The 19,232-nt window shown below is 44.6% G+C and overlaps 1 protein-coding gene across 1 annotated transcript in view; it reads right to left on the bottom strand.

The window, feature by feature from the left end:
* LOC122927160 (protein unc-13 homolog A-like) overlaps positions 1-19,232 on the bottom strand; it is a 2,447,183-nt gene that overhangs the window by 25,632 nt on the left and 2,402,319 nt on the right. The window contains 2 exon segments of the mRNA XM_044278759.1: positions 18,017-18,109; positions 19,135-19,191. Coding sequence (XP_044134694.1) covers positions 18,017-18,109; positions 19,135-19,191 — 150 coding nt within the window.

Below are 19,232 nucleotides of genomic sequence, written 5' to 3'. Positions count from 1 at the left end.
GCATATGAGCTGAGGGGGCGGCGGTGTTCATATGCTTTGGCAAACACTTTGCATATAAAAAAAAATAATACATCCCGGCAATGATTTATTCATCCACATCGATTGATGTGAATGGAGAAATCGGGTTTGCCAGGGCATACGAGCTAAGTGGGTATGGATGTGGGGCGGAGCTCCTATGTCCTGGCAGACGCCTTTCCCCTCCTTTTTTTTTGGGCAGAGATTTTTTCATCCACATTGATTGATGTGAATGAAGAAATCTGTACCGTTCATCTTTTCTTTCAGCCCAGAGGCTGAACGGAAAAAAAATAAAAATATCTCATTACCTGTATGCGCAATATAAGGAGAATAGCAGAAACTCCTAATGCTGGCCATACATGTATTGATTACGGAGACCTTCAAATGCCAGGGCGTTATAAATACCCCACAAATGACCCCATTTTAGAAAGAAGACACCCCAAGGTATTCGCTGAGGGGCATATTGAGTCCATGAAAGATTGAAATGTTTGTACAAAGTTAGCGGAAAGGGAGACTTTGTGAGAAAAAAAAAAAATAAATCAATTTCCGCTAACTTGTGCCTTATTTTTTTTTATGAACTTGCCATGCCCCTCATTGAATACCTTGGGGTGTCTTCTTTCCAAAATGGGGTCACATGTGGGGTATTTATACTGCCCTGGCATTTTAGAGGGACCCTAAAGCGTGAGAAGAAGTCTGGGATCCAAATGTCTAAAAATGCCCTCCTGAAAGGAATGTGGGCCCCTTTGCGCATCTAGGCTGCAAAAAAGTGTCACACATGTGGTATCGCCATACTCAGGAGAAGTTGGGCAATGTGTTTTGGGGTGTCATTTTACATATATCCATGCTAGGTGAGAGAAATATCTCGTCAAAAGACAACTTTGTATAAAAAATGGGCAAAGTTGGCATTTGACAGAGATATACCCATGCTGGGTGAGAGAAATATGTAAAATGACACCCCAAAACACATTGCCCAACTTCTCCTGAGTACGGTGATACCACATGTGTGACACTTTTTTGCAGCCTAGGTGGGCAAAGGGGCCCACATTCCAAAGAGCACCTTTAGGATTTAACAGGGCATTTTTTACACATTGTGATTTCAGACTACTTCTCACACATTAGGGCCCATAAAATGCCAGGGCAGTATAACTACCCCACAAGTGACCCAAGTTTGGAAAGAAGACACCCCAAGGTATTTCGTGATGGGCATAGTGAGTTCATGGAAGTTTAAATTTTTTTGTCACAAGTTAGTGGAATATGAGACTTCGTAAGAAAAAAAAAAATCATAATTTTACGCTAACTTGTGATAAAAAATAAAAAGTTCTATGAACTCACTATGCCCATCAGCGAATACCTTAGGGTGTCTACTTTTCGAAATAGGGGTCATTGTAGAACCTCAGGAAACATGACAGGTGCTCAGAAAGTCAGAGCTGCTTCAAAAAGCGGAAATTCACATTTTTGTACCATAGTTTGTAAACGCTATAACTTTTACCCAAACCATTTTATTTTACCCAAATATTTTTTTTTGTCAAAGACATGTAGAACAATAAATTTAGCGAAAAATTTATATATAGATGTCGTTTTTAAAAAAAAAAATTACAACTGAAAGTGAAAAATGTCATTTTTTTGCAAATATTTCGTTAAATTTCGATTAATAACAAAAAAAGTAAAAATCTCAGCAGCAATGAAATCTCACTAGTAAAGCTTCCATTTGGTGGAAAGAAAAGGAGGTAAAATTCATTTGGGTGGTAAGTTGCATGACCGAGCAATAAACGGTGAAAGTAGTGTAGAGCAGAATTGTAAAAAGTGGTCTGGTCATTACGGGTGTTTAAGCTAGGGGAGCTGAGGTGGTTAAAATCCAATTCTGTGTCAACTATGCAATTTTCAATGGGAGTTTTGCCATGAATCCCCCTCCGGCATGCCACAGTCCAGTCCAGTTGTTAGTCCCCTTGAAACAACTTTTCCATCACTACTGTGGCTAGAAAGAGTCCCTTTGGGTTTTAAAATTCGCCTGCCTATTGAAGTCAATGGCGGTTCGCCCGGTTTGCCCATTCGTGAACATTTGCAGAAATCCGCGTTTGCTGTTCGCGAACGGAAAATTTTATGTTCGCAACATCTCTATAGGTCACATTAAAGGTGGAAAAAGTTCTGAAATGATTTATGTTTGATTCATTTTTTTACAACACAGAAACCTGACAGGGGTGTGTAGACTTTTTATATCCACTGCATATATCACTCACCTTTCCCCATATTAGAAATTAAAACAAAATATGATCATAGGCATCTCTACATCCCAAGATGCCAAAACTATTAAAATATAAACATATTTATTCCATATGGTGAATGCCATAACAGAAACAAATCAAAATGACAATATTTTTTAAAGTATTAAACAGTATGTGTGGCATTACTGTAGTTGTACTAACCCAAAGAATGAAGGACAGTTTGTTTTTTCCTCCAATTCTACCCGATTTGTATTTTTTTCCTGCTTAATAACATGCAGTTTAGGATAGTGTCATTAGAAAGTACAAGTTGCCCTGCAGAAAACAAGCCCTTATTATTTCTGAACCACACATAGATGTATAAGATGTTATAGCTCCAGGATGGGAGTAAAAAATGAAAACAGAAAATAGCTCGGTCTTTAAGGGGTGAAATATTTTGGGCTTCAACAATAGGATGCCAGTTGTAGCGCAAGTTCTGTGCATTGGTATCCAGCATATCCTTGTATCTAGTTTATTATTTAGTTGATCCTACACAGATCCCCTGTGAGAACTAGTGTAGCAGATGGGAGTGGTAGTGGCCCACAGTGTGCTCCCTTAGGTCCTTGCTCCCTGGGATTGGTGCAGTGAAGAGGTAGATCAAAGAATCAGGCCAAGAGTAAATGTATAGCAGTTTTTTCAGTGCAAAACGTAGCTTGTGGCACATCCAGTAGAAATAAATCCAAAGTGTGGTCTCTGGGAACCAGATGAGGAGGTATGGTGGCTAGTTGGATGGCTGCAATTAGTTGATACTGGCCTTGTGGTTGTTGGGTAGGGGATGATGTCTGAGCTGTTATCCCTCACCTTGCAGCAGTGTCTGTAAAGCAGTTTCCCACTGATCACTCTGTGATCTCAAGGTTTCCCTTGAGGCTGTCTTTAGTAGTTATTGTTGCAGGATAGGGGAATCTGGTTCGTAAACTTCCCTCACAGGGGAAAATATACAGTTCATGGAAGTGGTACTCTATGAGCTGCTTTCAAAACACCCCCACTAGAATAGGGCCTCTCCAGTCCCCTATTCTTTTAGTCAGACCAGGCCATTTCTATTAAAAGGGGAGGAACAGGTTGGCCCTGACCAACCATTGCCAACCATTACCTACCCTACTGGAACACATGGCCACTACACAACATTACATATAAAAAGCAACAATTACAAATAGTATAGTAGTATTCTCAGGTCTGGGGTACTACACCCTCAATCTTTATAGTTTGGTTCTTGAGTTTATTTTAATCCATATCTTGTTCTGAGCCTTGCAATTTGTATCAGCTGTTGCCTGTTTTGTTTATCTTTGGTTATCTTCATCTGCCTATTTTTTTTTATCTTCATCCATTTGTGCCCTCATACATAGTACTTAGTTGTTAAGGTTGGAAAAAGACAAAAGTCCACCAAGTCCACCCTGTAATCCTGATATATCAATCCCTGGATCAATGTCCAAATTCCTTTTAAAAAGGGGTTGGACCAAAGGGGTTGGGCTATTCACTTCCTCTCATCTATATGAGAGTTTTTACTCCTGCATATTTTTACCTGCCAATGTTGATATTAGAGATGAGCAAAGTTCGCAAAAATTCAATTCGGACGCTTTGCCAAATGTTTCCCAAAAATTTGATTCGATCCGAATTAATTCATGATGAAGCACGTTAAAAATCATCCATTTCACGGCTGCAGGAATTGTGTATCTTGATGTACATCACTGTGCATTTCAGAAACATGCATCAGCTAGGCCGCTGTTGTAGTAAATAGGGTTGAGGGAACCCGAACTGTAAAGTTCGGGTTCGTACTGAACTTTAGGCTTTTTGGACCCCAGACCCTAACACAAACTTTTCAGTAAAATTTCGGGTTCGTTGTTCTGTGATTTAATGTCACTTTTTGAAAGGCTGCAGAGCAGCCAATAAACAAACGTTTAACTTGTGTACCCTTAGAAGCCATCACAGCCATTCCTACTAATGGCATGGATGTGATTGGCCAGTGCAGCATGTGACCCAGCTTCTATATAAGCTAGAGTCACGAAGACCTGCACGTCACTCTGCTCTTATTAGTTTAGGGATAGGATGCTGCTGCTGTGAGGGAGAGAATAGGACAGAATCTTTAACTGAAGTTCTTGTTAACTCAACCTAGATTTTGTTTTGTGGGTGCAGTGCACAATCTTTTTACCCTGCCCTGAGCCAAGTGACACACAAAAATAACTTTTATCCGTCCTTTAGTTAGGTGGGCGGCAGCGGCCATTTTGTGCAAGTTCCATGGACCAGCACAGCATATGTGCATTTGTGACAGTCAAATAGAAGCTTGAAATACTGCAATTATATTCTGTTTTTTTTTAAATCACACATTTTTGGCAAGACCCTACATCTGTAGCATTTGCAGCATTTGTCATTGTTAATTGCAAGCTTAAAATACTGCACCAATTTTCTGGGTTTAAAAAAGCACAGATTTTTGGCAATACCTCCATCTGGTGCTTATGCAGCATATGTCAGTGTGAAATTTAAGTTTGAAATACTGCAATCATTTTCTAGGTTTTAAAAAACACCCTTTTTGGGCAAAATTATACATTTGCATCCTTTGCATCTGTCAGTGTGAAATACACGCGTTAGATACTGCTGATATATTCTGTTATTAAAAAAGCACACATTTTGGGCAAAATACAAAATTTGCGGAGAATGGGGAGAGCGTCAATGAAGGGACGTGGCGCTACTGGTGAAGCTCCTGTTGCAAGAAGAGAGGACGTGGTCGATCTGTGCCTGCTACATGTACAAGTGAAACATCTTCCTCAGGTGCGAGTAGGCGACAGAACCTTCTGCGTTATTTGGTCGGGCCTTATGCGGCTCTACGAATGGTGAGGCCAGGACAAGTACAGGCGATAGTAGATTGGGTTGCTGCCAGTGCCTCCAGTTCCTTCACATTGTCTCCCACCCAGTCTGAAAGATCAGAGTTAGCACCTGCAGCCGATGTCCATCAGACTTTCACCTCACCCCCTTGCAAATCAGCCAAGCAGTCTGAGCCCCAAGTCATGCAGCAGTCTCTTCTGCTTTTTGATGACTCTGCTAGCAGGGTTTTCCAGGGCTATCCACATAACACTGCCCCAGAAGTGGAAGAGATTGAGTGCACCGATGCCCAACCATTTATGTTTCAAGATGAGTACATGGGAGGACCATTGCAGCAGGTCTCGTATGATGATAAAACACAGGTGCTGTGGCTTTCGAAATGGTGCAGACCGGCAAGGAGGGCAGGGGTGAAGACTGGGTGGAAGATGATGTGGAGGACGATGAGGTCTTCGACCCCACATGGAATCAAGGTCATGCGAGTGACCTGTGTAGTTCGGAGGAAGAGGCGGTGGTTGCACAGAGCCACCAACACAGCAGAAGAGGTAGCAGGGTGCAAAAGTGGAGCGGCCGTCCCCTAGACATTACGCCTGCTACTGCCCACCACACCAAGGGACTGAGCACACCAAAGCCAGCTCCAAGGAGTTCCCTGGCGTTGCAGATCTTCAGACAATGTGCTGACGACAAGACACGAGTGGTTTGCACGCTGTGCAATCAGAGCCTGAAGCGAGGTATAAACGTTCTCAAACTAAGCACAATCTGCATGACCAGGCATCTAAGTGCAAAGCACGAGCTGCAGTGTAGTAGATACCTCAAAAACCAAGAAAGATCTCTGGCTCCTCCTGCTTCCTCATCTGCTGCAGTCTAGGCCTCTTCATCCACCTCTGGAGTGACGGTGGCACCTGCCACCCGCAAACAGAGGATCTGCCAGCAACACCACCACCTCGGTCACCAAGCATCTCCACAATGTCCCACGAAAACGTTCAGCTCTCCATCTCCCAAACATTGGAGCGGAAGAGGAGGTACCTACCCACCCACTATCCCTGGCCCTGAATGCCAGCATTTCAAAATTACTGGTCTTTGAAATGCTGTCATTCCATCTGGTGTAGACGGAGAGTTTTAAAAGCCTTATGGTGGTGGTTGTACCACAGTACGTTGTGCCCAGCCACCACTACTTTTCCAGGCGAGCCATCCCTTCCCTATACAACCAAGTGGGGGACAAAATCAGGTGTGCACTGCACAACGCCATCTGTGGCATTATATCTCCCTAACAGCACACTGGGTAAATGCAGTGGCGGCTGGGCCTGAGGCGCATATCAGTTTGGCGCATGTCCTTCCACCACTGAGGATTGCAGGACGCTTCAGTTTGCCTCCTGTTGCTTCCTCCTCCTACTCCGCTTCCTCATCCTCTACCGGCTCTTCATCAGGTCAGCATAACACCTTCACCACCAACTTCAGCACAGCCAGGGGTAAACGACACAAGACAGATACGTTTTAAAACTGTTAGGGGGACAAACCCCTCACCACGCAGGAGCTGTGGACGGGCATAGAACAACAGACCAATGAGTGGTTGGTGCCAGTGAGCCTCAAGCCCAGCCTGGTGGTGTGCGATAATGGGCGAAATCTCGTAGCAGCTGTGGGACTAGCCGGTTTGACACACATATCTTGCCTGGCACATGTGCTGAATTTGGTGGTGCAGAGGTTCCTTAAAATCTATCACGATATGTCAGAGCTGCTGCAGAAAGTGCAGAAAGGGCAAGCACACGCTGGTAGACATGCTGCTGGTGGCATTCCCACCTGACAGCGGGGCCACAGTAGAAGCAAAAAGCGAAGGTAGAGGAGGAGTAAGAGGTCACCAACACAGTTGGGGCGCTACCAGCACCTCAGAAGGCAGGGTTAGCATGGACAAAATGTGGAAAAGCTTTGTCAGCAAGCCACAACAAATGGCACCGCCAACTGATATGGAACGTTTTAGCAGGAGGCAGCATTTCAGCAACATGGTGGAGCAGTATGTGTGCACACGTCTACATGTACTGAATGACAGTTCTGCCCCATTCAACTTCTGGGTCTCCAAATTGGGCACATGACCTGAGTTTGCCCTTTACGCCTTGGAGGTGCTAGCCTGCCCTGCAGCCAGTGTATTATTTGAACATGTGTTTAGCATGGCAGGGGGCGTTATCACAGACAAGCGCAGCCGCCTGTCTACAGCCAATGTGGACAAGCTCATTAAAATTAACCAGGCATGGATCCCACAGGACTTGCCCAGCCATTGTTATACTACAGCACAATAGCTCATTGTTGTATTTTTGATATTTCCCACTCTTTTGGGGTGTACCCTAATAAAAATAAAATAAAAATTTAAGCCAAAAACCAGTGTCGTCAACCTCATCTTCCTCCACTGCCGCTTCCACCTACACCACTACATCCACCGCCTCCTCAACCGTCTACTCCATATGGACCTCCACCTCATACATCAAGATAATTTTTTTTCATTTTGTACGTATTTTATTTTATGTCATTTCACTAATTTGTCCATTATATTTTTGATTGAAATTCACCAATTTTTGACTGTGATATACCCCTGCTCTACCTAGTAGACAGGTTAATAAATTTCAAAAAAAATTCTGTTACATTCTTGGGTGACATTTTACAATTTTTGCCGTGAATAAATCCCTGCTCTGCATAGGTGACAGGGACTTAAATTTCTAAAATTCGTCTTTATTTGGCCCTTTCATTTGATCCTTCTGCTTTAATAACTTGTCCCACATTTCAGCTTGATTGCATTGCAGCCATTGACCTCCCTTGGATGTGGTCTCCCTTTCACATGCTCCCTTTCCGGCGTGGAACCCTGATTCGCCGCTAACCATGATCAACATGGTAGGTGTAGGAAAGAACATTGAAAGTTGATAGAGCAGATATCCAATTGGATTGTGGACATCACGGGGACGTGCGACATGGTGGAGCAGTATGTGTGCACACACCTACACGTAGTGACTGATGGGTCTGCCCCCTTCAACTTCTAGGTCTACAAATTGGGCATATGGCCTGAGCTTGCCCTTTACGCCTTGGAGGTGCTGGCCTGCCCTGCAGCCAGTGTATTGTCTTGTTTAGCATGGCTGAATGGGGTTATAACAGGTTATATCCCAATGTTTTGGGGTGTACCCTAATTTAAGCAAAAAAAATAAAAAATAAAAATAAAACAAAAAGCAGTGTAGGCTACCTCCTCATCCTCCACCGCAACATCCACCGCATCCTCCACCTCCTACTGCATATGGACCTCGTCCTCCAAGATCAAGATAATGATTTTTTTATTTTTACATATTTTATGTTATTTTAAGTCATTTCCCTATCTACATTTATTTACAGAGCACTTGCCATGCTCTTAACCATATGTTTCTGCCATTTGTAGTCCTCTAGCTCTTTCCATGAAATTTTTAGAGCAATTTAATTGCTCAAAAGTTCGGGTCGCCATTGACTTCAATGAGGTTCGGGGTCAAGTTCGGGTAGTGAATAGTGATGAGCGGCAGGGGCAATATTCGAATTTGTGATATTTCTGAAATATTTTGCAGAATATTCGTCATATATTTGTGAATTCGATTAGATTCTTGATTGCAAAAAAAATTGGCAATGCACGCAAAATATCGGCGTGGGGTAGGCAACTTTTCTATTGGTTGGTAGGGATGTTGCTAAGCTGTGACAAAGCCTTCTCATTGGCCCACAAACTAGAAGAAGGGAGGGGTGATCACCTGATATGTACTGTGTTTGTCATTACGAATATATAGCACTATATTCTAAATATTAGCAAATTCTCGAAGTGGCGATATTCGCAAAAAAAAAAAAAGTTTTTCGAATATTTGTGCTCAAAATAGTAGTGATACAGTTACTGTGTATTAACATGACAAGCAGTTGACAGGTGTCACTCTAAGAATCAGTTCACATTTCACTTATTTGGTCAGTTATGGATCCAAAACTGATTAAATAACTGAAGTGTGAACTCAGTCTTAGGCCCTCTTGCACATGGCCATGTGTCCCCCGTGGCCGGAACCATGGAACGGAAGCACTATGGAGTGCTTTCGTGGGGTTCCGTTCCGTGCATCTGTTCCGCAAAAATATAGCATTTGTCCTATCTTTTTTCGGAATGGACGGATCACGGACCCCATTCAAGTGAATGGGGTCACGATCTGGATGCGGCTGGCCTACGGTTGTTGCCCATGCATTGCGGACCGCAATTTGCAGCATGGGCACGGCCAGCACACGTTCATGTGCAAGAGGCCTTACAGATCAATGTTAGCATAAAGAACTTAATGGTACAGTGGCCCAATATTCTACTGATTCCACATAGATTGCTAGAGAACCAGTTATGTTACACACTGATACAAGTAGTGGCCCCATGACAGAGTGGACAGGGTGTCAGCAGTAAGTTTGTGTTGATGTTACTGTTTATTATTCCCTTCTTCTGATCCATCACAATACCAATCCTAAAAAAAAAAAACGATGTGAATACCCCAAAATCAGTAGTAACAGGCAGCTATTTCACCCCAATTACAGATTCAAGGATTCTTGATGCACATGGAGGTGACTAGGAGCAGCACACCATATGTATATAAGACCAATGGCTTAGGTAGGTTTAGCGTAGGACCTGCCTTACCTGAGACCACCTTGGCGCTTGGTAGGCGGGCACAGATGTGTTTTGATCAAAATATATTGTCTAAGTGTCTCAGTTTTATCATATCAGAGTGCACACTTTTTCTGTATTGACCCATTTAAGTATTGTCCCCTGATGAACCCTCTGTTGCATTAGGAGGGGAAAACGCGTTGGGACCTGTGAAATTGGGATACATTTTGTAATAGGGTCTTTTTAAGGACAGTTCAGTACTAGGTACGCGGACAGAGTAAACCTACCATCAAGGTGTATCTCTGGGCTGAGCAGTGACTGCTGCATAACTTGGGGCTCAGCGGGGTTGAGATGAAATACATATGCCCGTGGTCTGCGCTTTCAGCAGGGGACCAGGTGAAATACAAACCGGATTACAAAAAAGTTGGGACACTATACAAATCGTGAATAAAAACTGAATGCAATGATGTGGAAGTGCCAACTTCTAATATTTTATTCAGAATAGAACATAAATCACGGAACAAAAGTTTAAACTGAGAAAATGTACCATTTTAAGGGAAAAATATGTTGAATCAGAATTTCATGGTGTCAACAAATCCCCAAAAAGTTGGGACAAGGCCATTTTCACCACTGTGTGGCATCTCCCCTTCTTCTTACAACACTCAACAGACGTCTGGGGACCGAGGAGACCAGTTTCTCAAGTTTAGAAATAGGAATGCTCTCCCATTCTTGTCTAATACAGGCCTCTAACTGTTCAATCGTCTTGGGCCTTCTTTGTTGCATCCTCCTCTTTATGATGCGCCAAATGTTCTCTATAGGTGAAAGATCTGGACTGCAGACTGGAAATTTCAGTACCCGGATCCTTCTCCTACGCAGCCATGATGTTGTGATTGATGCAGAATGTGGTCTGGCATTATCTTGTTGAAAAATGCAGGGTCTTCCCTGAAAGAGATGACGTCTGGACGGAAGCATATGTTGTTCTAGAACCTGAATATATTTTTCTGCATTGATGGTGCCTTTCCAGATATGCAAGCTGCCCATGCCACAAGCATAACATGCAACCCCATAACATCAGAGATGCAGGCTTCTGAACTGAGTGTTTATAACAACTTGGGTTGTCCTTGTCCTCTTTGGTCCGGATGAAATGGCGTCCCAGATTTCCAAAAATAACTTTGAATCGTGACTCGTCTGACCACAGAACAGTCTTCCATTTTGCCACACTCCATTTTAAATGATCCCTGGTCCTATGATGGATCTCAATAGTGGAATTGAAAACGCTAATGTGAAAGTAGCCTTAGCTTTAACAGTTCCATAAATTGGGTGACTGTGTACCAACCCATGACTTTTCATTGAAGAAAATTGTGAGTTTACATTAGGCACTAGAATAAAATCTCTGGATTATGAAAGGGTTCAAATGAAAGACGCAAGCCCCGTCTTACCAGAGCTAGAATTTGGGCAGTTGCAGCACCAGATATAAAGCCAGAAGTAACAGTAGTAATAGTATGCTACAGTGCTCCCTGGCATTGGAAAGGCACAACATTATCATTGAAGAGCAAGAGGATGAAATTGTGGATTGAATGCCTATCTTCTCCTCTCAGTCACAACAGGATGACATGAGAAAGAAGAAAGGTTACGGCAGAATCTCTGGTATATCATTTATTGAAGCCATGAGTGTGTACAAGTGGCAAACAAAATACGACATTTCAGCTACATAATAGCCTTTATCAAGCATGTGGAAAGTGATAAGCCATAAATAGTAAGTGTTAACTCCTCCCACCAGTTGGTGGGACCAACCAACATGAGACCGCAACCCACTAATATCATCTATATAAAAAAAGGTGAACACAATCTAGTATCTAATAAAACACATCCATGCATAATAAACCCCTGTGTTTACCTTATGTAGGATGGTCGCAATCAGCCAAAATAAAGTGCATTTGTATTCCCTATCGGCGTCTAGCAAAGTGCACTGCACATATCAATGACGTCATCACGCGGCTGCCGCAACGTCACGACGCTCGCGCACCCAGCACATCCTCAATACATACTTAGTCGGCGTATCCATGCAGCTCCAAACTCGCAGAGGGCACTCAGTATGCGCGTGATCAGATCAAGTCACATGGGAGTCACATGACCGCAATGCACTTGAAAACGTCCAGGTCCTTGCCATGGATGAAACCATACTAATACGGTGTCGACTGTCACATTTAGGACAGAAATACAGCTTTTTGGTTAGGGTGAAAAAAACCTCTAATACACTGAAGCTTGTCTAATCCCAGATGTGCAGTATATGTCACATTTAGGCCAGAAATACAGCTTTTTGGTTACTGGGGTGAAAAAACCCTCTGATATACTGCACATCTGGGATAAGACAGGCATAAGTGAGTGTCACATTTAGGCCACAAATACCGCTGTCATATAGAGTTTAAAAAAAATTAAATAGAGTGCAATACCCTACATCAGGGTTTATATTGGCAGTTAATTATTTTTAACATACTTAACCACTTTTTACTTTGCTTTGTGAACGCTAACTATGAGACAAACATCTAATAAGGGACGCGGTCATGGTCGTGGTGTTGGTGGAGCCTCTGGTGCAGGGAGAGGACGTGGCCGTTCTGCCACAGCTACACGTCCTACTGATCCTACTACCTCAGGTCCCAGTAGCCGCCAAAATCTACAGCGATATTTGGTTGGCCCTAATGCCATTATAAGGATGGTAAGGCCTGATCAAGTATAGGCGCTAGTCAATTGGGTGGCCGACGTTCACATTATCTCCCACCTAGTCTTCTGCAGAAAGCACACAGTTGGCACCTGGAACCCATGCCCATCAGTCTGTCACATCACCCCCGTGTATATCGGGAACCTGTCTAAGCCTCAAGTCATGCAGCAGTCTCTCATGCTGTTTGAAGACTCTGCTGACGGTTTCCCAAGTGCATCCACCTATCCCTTCCCCAGGGGTGGAAGACATAGAATGCACTGACACAAAACCACTTATGTTTCCTCATCATCAGAGACATGCTGAGGTGGTATTTCCATGTATTTCCATGTTCTCATCGGGAAACATAGGTGCCAACTGTTGCGTCTTTCTGCAGTGTGCAGACCAAAAAGGAGGTCAGGGAGGAAGACTGGGTGGAAGACGATACAGGGGACGATGAGGTCCTAGACCCCACATGGAATGAAGGTCGTGCCACTGACATTCAGAGTTCGGAGGAAGAGGCAGTCGTGAGACTGAGCCAACAGCGTAGCAAAAGCGGGAGCAGGGTGCAAAAGCAGAGAAGCCGTCGCCAAAACAGTTCACCTGCTACTGGCAACCGTCAACAGGGACCAGGCACACCAAAGGCAGCTTGAAGGAGTTCCCTGCTATGGCACTTCTTCACACAATGTGCTGATGACAAGACCCGAGTGGTTTGCACACTGTGCCATCAGAGCCTGAAGCGAGGCATTAATGTTCTGAACCTTAGCACAACCTGCATGACCAGGCATCTACATGACACGGGCTGCAGTGGAGTAAGCACCTTCAAAACCAAGAAAGCCCCTCCTGCTCCCTCTTCTGCTGCTGCCTTGGCCTCTTCCTCCACCTCTGGAGGAACGTTGGCACCTGCCGCCCAGCAAACAGAGGAAATGCCACCAACAACACCACCTCCGTCACCAAGCATCTCCACCATATCACACGGAAGCGTTCAGCTCTCCATCTCACAAACATTTGAGAGAAAGCGTAAATTCCCACCTAGCCACCCTCGATCCCTGGCCCTGAATGCCAGCATTTCTAAACTGTGTCATTCAGGCTGGTGGAGACGGACAGCTTCAAACAGCTCATGTCGCTTGCTGTCCCACAGTACGTCGTTCCCAGCCGCCATTACTTCTCCAGGAGAGCCGTGCCCTCCCTGCACAACCAAGTATCGGATAAAATTGCAAGTGTGCACTGTGCAATGTCATCTGTGACAAGGTACATCTAACCACAGATACGTGGACCAGTAAGCACGGCCAGGGACGCTATATCTCCCTAACTGCACACTTCGTAAATGTAGTGGTGGCTGGGCCCCAGGCAGAGAGCTGTTTGGCGCACGTCCTTCCGCTGCCAAGGATCGCAGGGCATCATTCTTTGCCTCCTGTTGCCTCCTCTTCCTACTCAGCTTCCTCCTCCTCTTCTACCACCTCCTAATCCAGTCAGCGACAGACCTTCACCACCAACTTCAGCACAGCCCGGGGAAAACGTCAGCAGGCCGTTCTGAAACTAATGTGTTTGGGGGACAGGCCCCACACCGTGCAGGAATTGTGGCGGGGTATAGAACAACAGACCAACAAGTGGTTGCTGCCAGTGAGCCTCAAGCCCGGCCTGGTGGTGTGCGATAATGGGCGAAATCTCGTTGCAGCTCTGGGAATAGACGGTTTGACGCACATCCCTTGCCTGCCACGTGTGCTGAATTAGGTGGTGCAGAAATTCTTTCACAACTACCCCGACATGTCAGAGCTGCTGCATAAAGTGCGGGCCGTCTGTGCGTGCTTCTGGTGTTCTCATCCTGCCGCCGCTCGGCTGTCTGCTCTACAGCTTAACTTCAGCCTTTCCGTTCACCGCCTCATATGTGACGTGCCCACCAGGTGGAACTCCACCTTGCACATGCTGGAGAGACTGTGCGAGCAGCAGCAGGGCATAGTGGAGTTTCAGCTGCAGCACGCAAGGGTGGGTTGCACTGGTGAACAGCACCACTTTACCACCAATGACTGGGCCTCCATGCGAGACCTGTGTGCCCTGTTGCGCTGTTTCGAGTACTCCACCAACATGGCCAGTGGCGATGACGCCGTTATCAGCGTTACAATAGCACTTCTATGTCTCCTTGAGAAAACACAGGGCAATGATGGAAGAGGATGTGGCCCAGGACGAGAAGGAGGAAGAGGGGTCATCTCTAACACTTTCAGGCCAGTCTTTTAGAAGTGCCTCAGAAAGAGTATTTTTGCAACAGCAGAGGCCAGGTACAAATTTGGATAGCCAGGGCCCACTACTGGAGGAGGAGGAGGATGGGGATGAAGCATGTTCACAGCGGGGTGGCATCCAACGCAGCTCGGGCCCATCACTGGTTCGTGGCTGGGGGGATACTGAGGACGCAGACAATATGCCTCCCACAGAGGACAGCTTGTCTTTACCTCTGGGCAGCCTCGCACACATGAGTGACTACATGCTGCAGTGCCTGCGCAACGACTGCAGAGTTGCCCACATTTTAACGTGTGCTGACTACTGGGTGGCCACCCTGCTAAATCCCTGTTACAAAGACAATGTGCCGTCCTTAATTCCCTCAGTGGAGCGTGATTGGAAGATGCGCGATTACAGGCGCACGCCGGTAGACGCGCTATTAAAAGCATTCCCGACTGACGCCGGGGGACAAGTGGAAGCTGTCACGGCTGAGGATGAGGAAAACCCTCAGCCGTGCGATGCCAGAAGATGTTAAGCGCTGCTTGGCCAGGATGACAGTATTAGGGAGCAGGTCACCTCCTATTGCGTCCCTAAACTGACCCTGACTCCTAACTATATGAGTCAACCCTGAAGGTGGGAGGACTCATACACCGTATGCCTTGGGGTCCCTGCTAGCCCTCAGTATTGCCCTGGAAACAAAGAGCAGGGTAAGACGACCTGTTCCTCCTAGGCACGGAGGAACAGGAGTCTCACTAGCCAAGCTGCAAAGGGAAAAGAACATAAACAGCCTATGGCTATGGCAGGAGGCTGAAAAGCACTTCCACACCTACCTGCCACAGACACACAGACTGGATCCAGTGCAATACAAGCAAGTGTCCACACCCAAACACCAAATACCACAGCCCTCACCTGTGATTGACAACCAAACCAAACCGCTGACAACCGCATGCGGTTCAGGAGTCACGGTCATGGCCATCGCCGTGACAGAAGCACAAGGCGAAGGCAGGGGAGGAGGAAGAGGTTGCCAACGCAGCTGTGTCAGCGCCAGCACCTCAGAAGGCAGGGTTAGCATGGGCGACATATGGAAAAGCTTTGTCACCTCGCCGCAACAACTGGCCCCAACTGCTGATATGGAGCGTGTTAGCAGGAGGCAGCATTTGAACAACATGGTGGAACAGTACCTGTGCACACGACTACACATACTGACTGATGGTTCTGCCCCATTCAACTCCTGGGTCTCCAAATTATCCACATGGCCAGATCTTGCCCTGTATGCCTTGGAGGTGCTGGCCTGCCCTGCAGCCAGTGTACTCTCTGAACGTGTATTTTGCACGGCAGGAGGCGTCATTACAGACAGACGCAGCCGCCTGTCCACAACCAACGTGGACAAGCTCACGTTCATTAAAATGAACCAGGCTTGGATCCCACAAGACTTGTCTGTACCTTGTGCAGAATAGACATTTATACCACCATCAAACATACATTCTTGTACTCAAGTCAAGTGCAATGATTCTTTGTTTTTGTTTTTTTATGTGTCCCAATATTTTGGGGGCTACCTACCCCAATAAAAAAAATAAAAAAATAAAAACATTGTTGGCTACACCTCCTCCTCCTCCATTGCTGCCTCCACCTACAACACCACATTCACCGCCTCCTCAACCTCCGACTACATTTCCACCTCTTTCTCTGAGTTGCAGGTTAATAATTAGTAATTTTTAGTCATTTCATTTTAAGTTATTTCCCTATCCACATTTGTTTGCAGAGCAGTTGCCAGCACATTTTACTGCCTTTTACATCCCTCTAGCCTTTTAAAGGACTATTTTAGAGCCACTTTCATAAAAAAAAGTGCCCATTTTAGTGCCCTAAATTTAAAGCATTCTTATTTTCAATTGTCGGGTGAAATTTTACCATTTTGGGCATATACAAACCCTGCTGTGCCTGGGTGACAGGGGCCTAAATCTCTCAAAAACCTCTGTTCTATTGCTGGGTGACAAGAACCCCCTTTTGCCGCAAATGAACCTCTGCTGTGCCTGGGTGACCGGGGCCTAAATCTGTCAAAATCCTCTGTTATATTGCTGGGTGACAAGAACCCACTTTTGCCATGAATGGACCCCTGCTGTGCCTTGGTGACAGGGGCCTAAATCTTTCAAAATCCTCTGTTTTATTGCTGGGCATTCCCACCTGACAGCGGGGGCACAGTGGAAGCACAAGGCGAAGGCAGAGGAGGAGGAAGAGGTCGCCAATGCAACTGGGGCACCACCAGCACCTGAGAAGGCAGGGTAAGCATGGCCAAAATGTGGAAAAGCTTTGTCAGCCTTGGAGGTGCTGACCTGCCCTGCAGCCAATGTATAGTGTGAACGTGTGTTTAGCACGGCAGAGAGCATTATTACAGGCCGCAGCCAATGTGGACAAGCTTACGTTCATTAAAATTAACCAGGCATAGATCCCACAGGACTTGTCCGTACCTTGTGCAGAATAGACATTTATACCAGCCTCAACCATCCATTCTTGTACTCAAGTGCACTTATTCTTTGTTTTATTTTGTTATATGTCACAATATTTTGGTGGATACCCCAATTGAAAAATAAAAAATAACACAAATCAGTGTTGGCTACCTATTCCTCCTTCACCGCCGCTTCCACCTACACTGCCACGTCAACCTACACCGCCACATCCACCCATTCACCGCCTCCTCAACCTCCTACTCCTAGATCCAGATTGTTACTTTTAATTTTTCTGTATTTTATGTTATTTTAAGTCATTTCCCTATCCACATTTGTTTGCAGAACAGTTGTCATGCTCTTAAGCACATTTTGATGCCTTTTGCAGCCCTCTAGCCCTTTCCAGGACTATTTTAGAGCCATTTTAGTACCTAAAAGTTCGGGTCCCCATTGACTTCAATGGGGTTCGGGTTCGAGGTCAAGTTCGGGTCCCGAACCCGAACTTTTTTTTCAAGTTCGGCCGAACCTGCCGAACCCGAACATCCGCTTAACTCTAATTACGACAAAAAGTGACACATCAGATTTGCAAATCTGCCCACAATAAGGGACAATTTTTGAAAGCTTTTTAATATGAAAAAGCATAACACATGTGAAGGCCTAGTCTGTTTTAATGCCATCAATCATGTGTTTACCCATAATTAAGTATGTAAATGTCACTCTGACATGACACTGGCAAGAATTAATACATTTTTATTTTTAACAAACAGAGATATCTTTTGCTAAAAATATCTAGGCAATATCTAGTCCTAGGCATCTAGAGGATGTTATATACCAATTTTATTCCAGGAAACTGGAGGAACTTTAGGTCAGGTAGAATTGATTTGCATCCAAACCAAACTTTTAGAAAAATTTGGCGAACCTGAACTGAACTGAATCTCAAAAGGTTCGCCCATCTCTAATGTGTTACCTTTAACACTGATTTTGTGCTCTCCCGTTCCAGGGTGTGTAAACAGCTCCACTTGGATAGAGACTTCTCCCACTGAGTCATCCACACCAGATCCTAGAGAAAAAAAAGTGATGCTGATCATGAAATCAAAGCCTTAGAAGAGTTGCGAGCAAAGTCCCTGAGTACAACTGCTGGCAGTGTTTTACTGGTATCTAAACATTAAGACCATTCTGCAATTTTCTAATTTGTTCTTAATAAAATGAATATACTGGATTTCTCAATTTCCCCTGCCAGCAGTCATTCATTCTGGGGAATTCACAAATTCTTAGGAATAGCGTTACTATTTTACTTGCAACTCAAGTCCAGCAGTTAAAGCTTATGAGATGCTGTAGGGCCGCCATGTATTTTTCATGCTTTCCAAGTGCAACATGCAGCTCAGTACTATTATGTTTATTGTTAAATCAAAAACATTTGTTGAAATCACCATCCCAAAGAACATCCGTGTTAAATGCTTTTGCTCTGACACATTCATCATTATAAATTCCTTTTTTTTCACCTTCTTACCATTTTCCTCTTATAAGTAAAATAAAGATTATAAGATTCATAAAGCAGTTAATTTGCAAGTTTGATTGTAATAGGCTGGGCATTCTGATATGCAGCACATGCTTTCCACAGGCAAAGGGTCTTCTTGCATAGTATTGCAAGATGACATGGCATTCAGTTTGTGTAATAAAGAGCTCAAGAACGTGCCATAAGGTGTTACCAGCTGATGAGTTAACACTTCAGTCCCACTTATACAGGTTAACACTATGACAGAACTGTCTGCCTGAAGAATATGGCAATGTAAATTTTACATAAATTAAAGCAGCTATATTGCATGGCCTATGCCAAGTTCTAAATTAGTAGATTAAAAATGCTGAATGTTTTCAAACATATTTTTTATTTAGCTGTAACATGTAAAAGACAACAGATGTACAGTAGTATATTCTGACAAGTAGGACTGCAGTTTCCTCAAGCTTCCACTTAATACTGCTAATCAGTCTGAAAAGTAGCTCTAGCTGGCAGCAAAACTGGGTAAACTGACTACTGGCAAAGGAGAATATGACATGCTTCTAAAATCCTTTATACCAACGACGTACCCTTTTCTGGATAAATATCTTCACTAAGAGTAAATCTAATACCTTTTCCACCATGGACTGAGTGATAAAGAAAGTGAAAAGCAAAAGATAGAAGAGGG

Source organism: Bufo gargarizans, chromosome 1, assembly GCF_014858855.1.
Source record: "Bufo gargarizans isolate SCDJY-AF-19 chromosome 1, ASM1485885v1, whole genome shotgun sequence".
Taxonomy (NCBI): Eukaryota; Metazoa; Chordata; class Amphibia; order Anura; family Bufonidae; genus Bufo; species Bufo gargarizans.
Note: the sequence above shows the minus strand (reverse complement) of the source record. Positions and strands in the feature narration are given on the sequence as shown.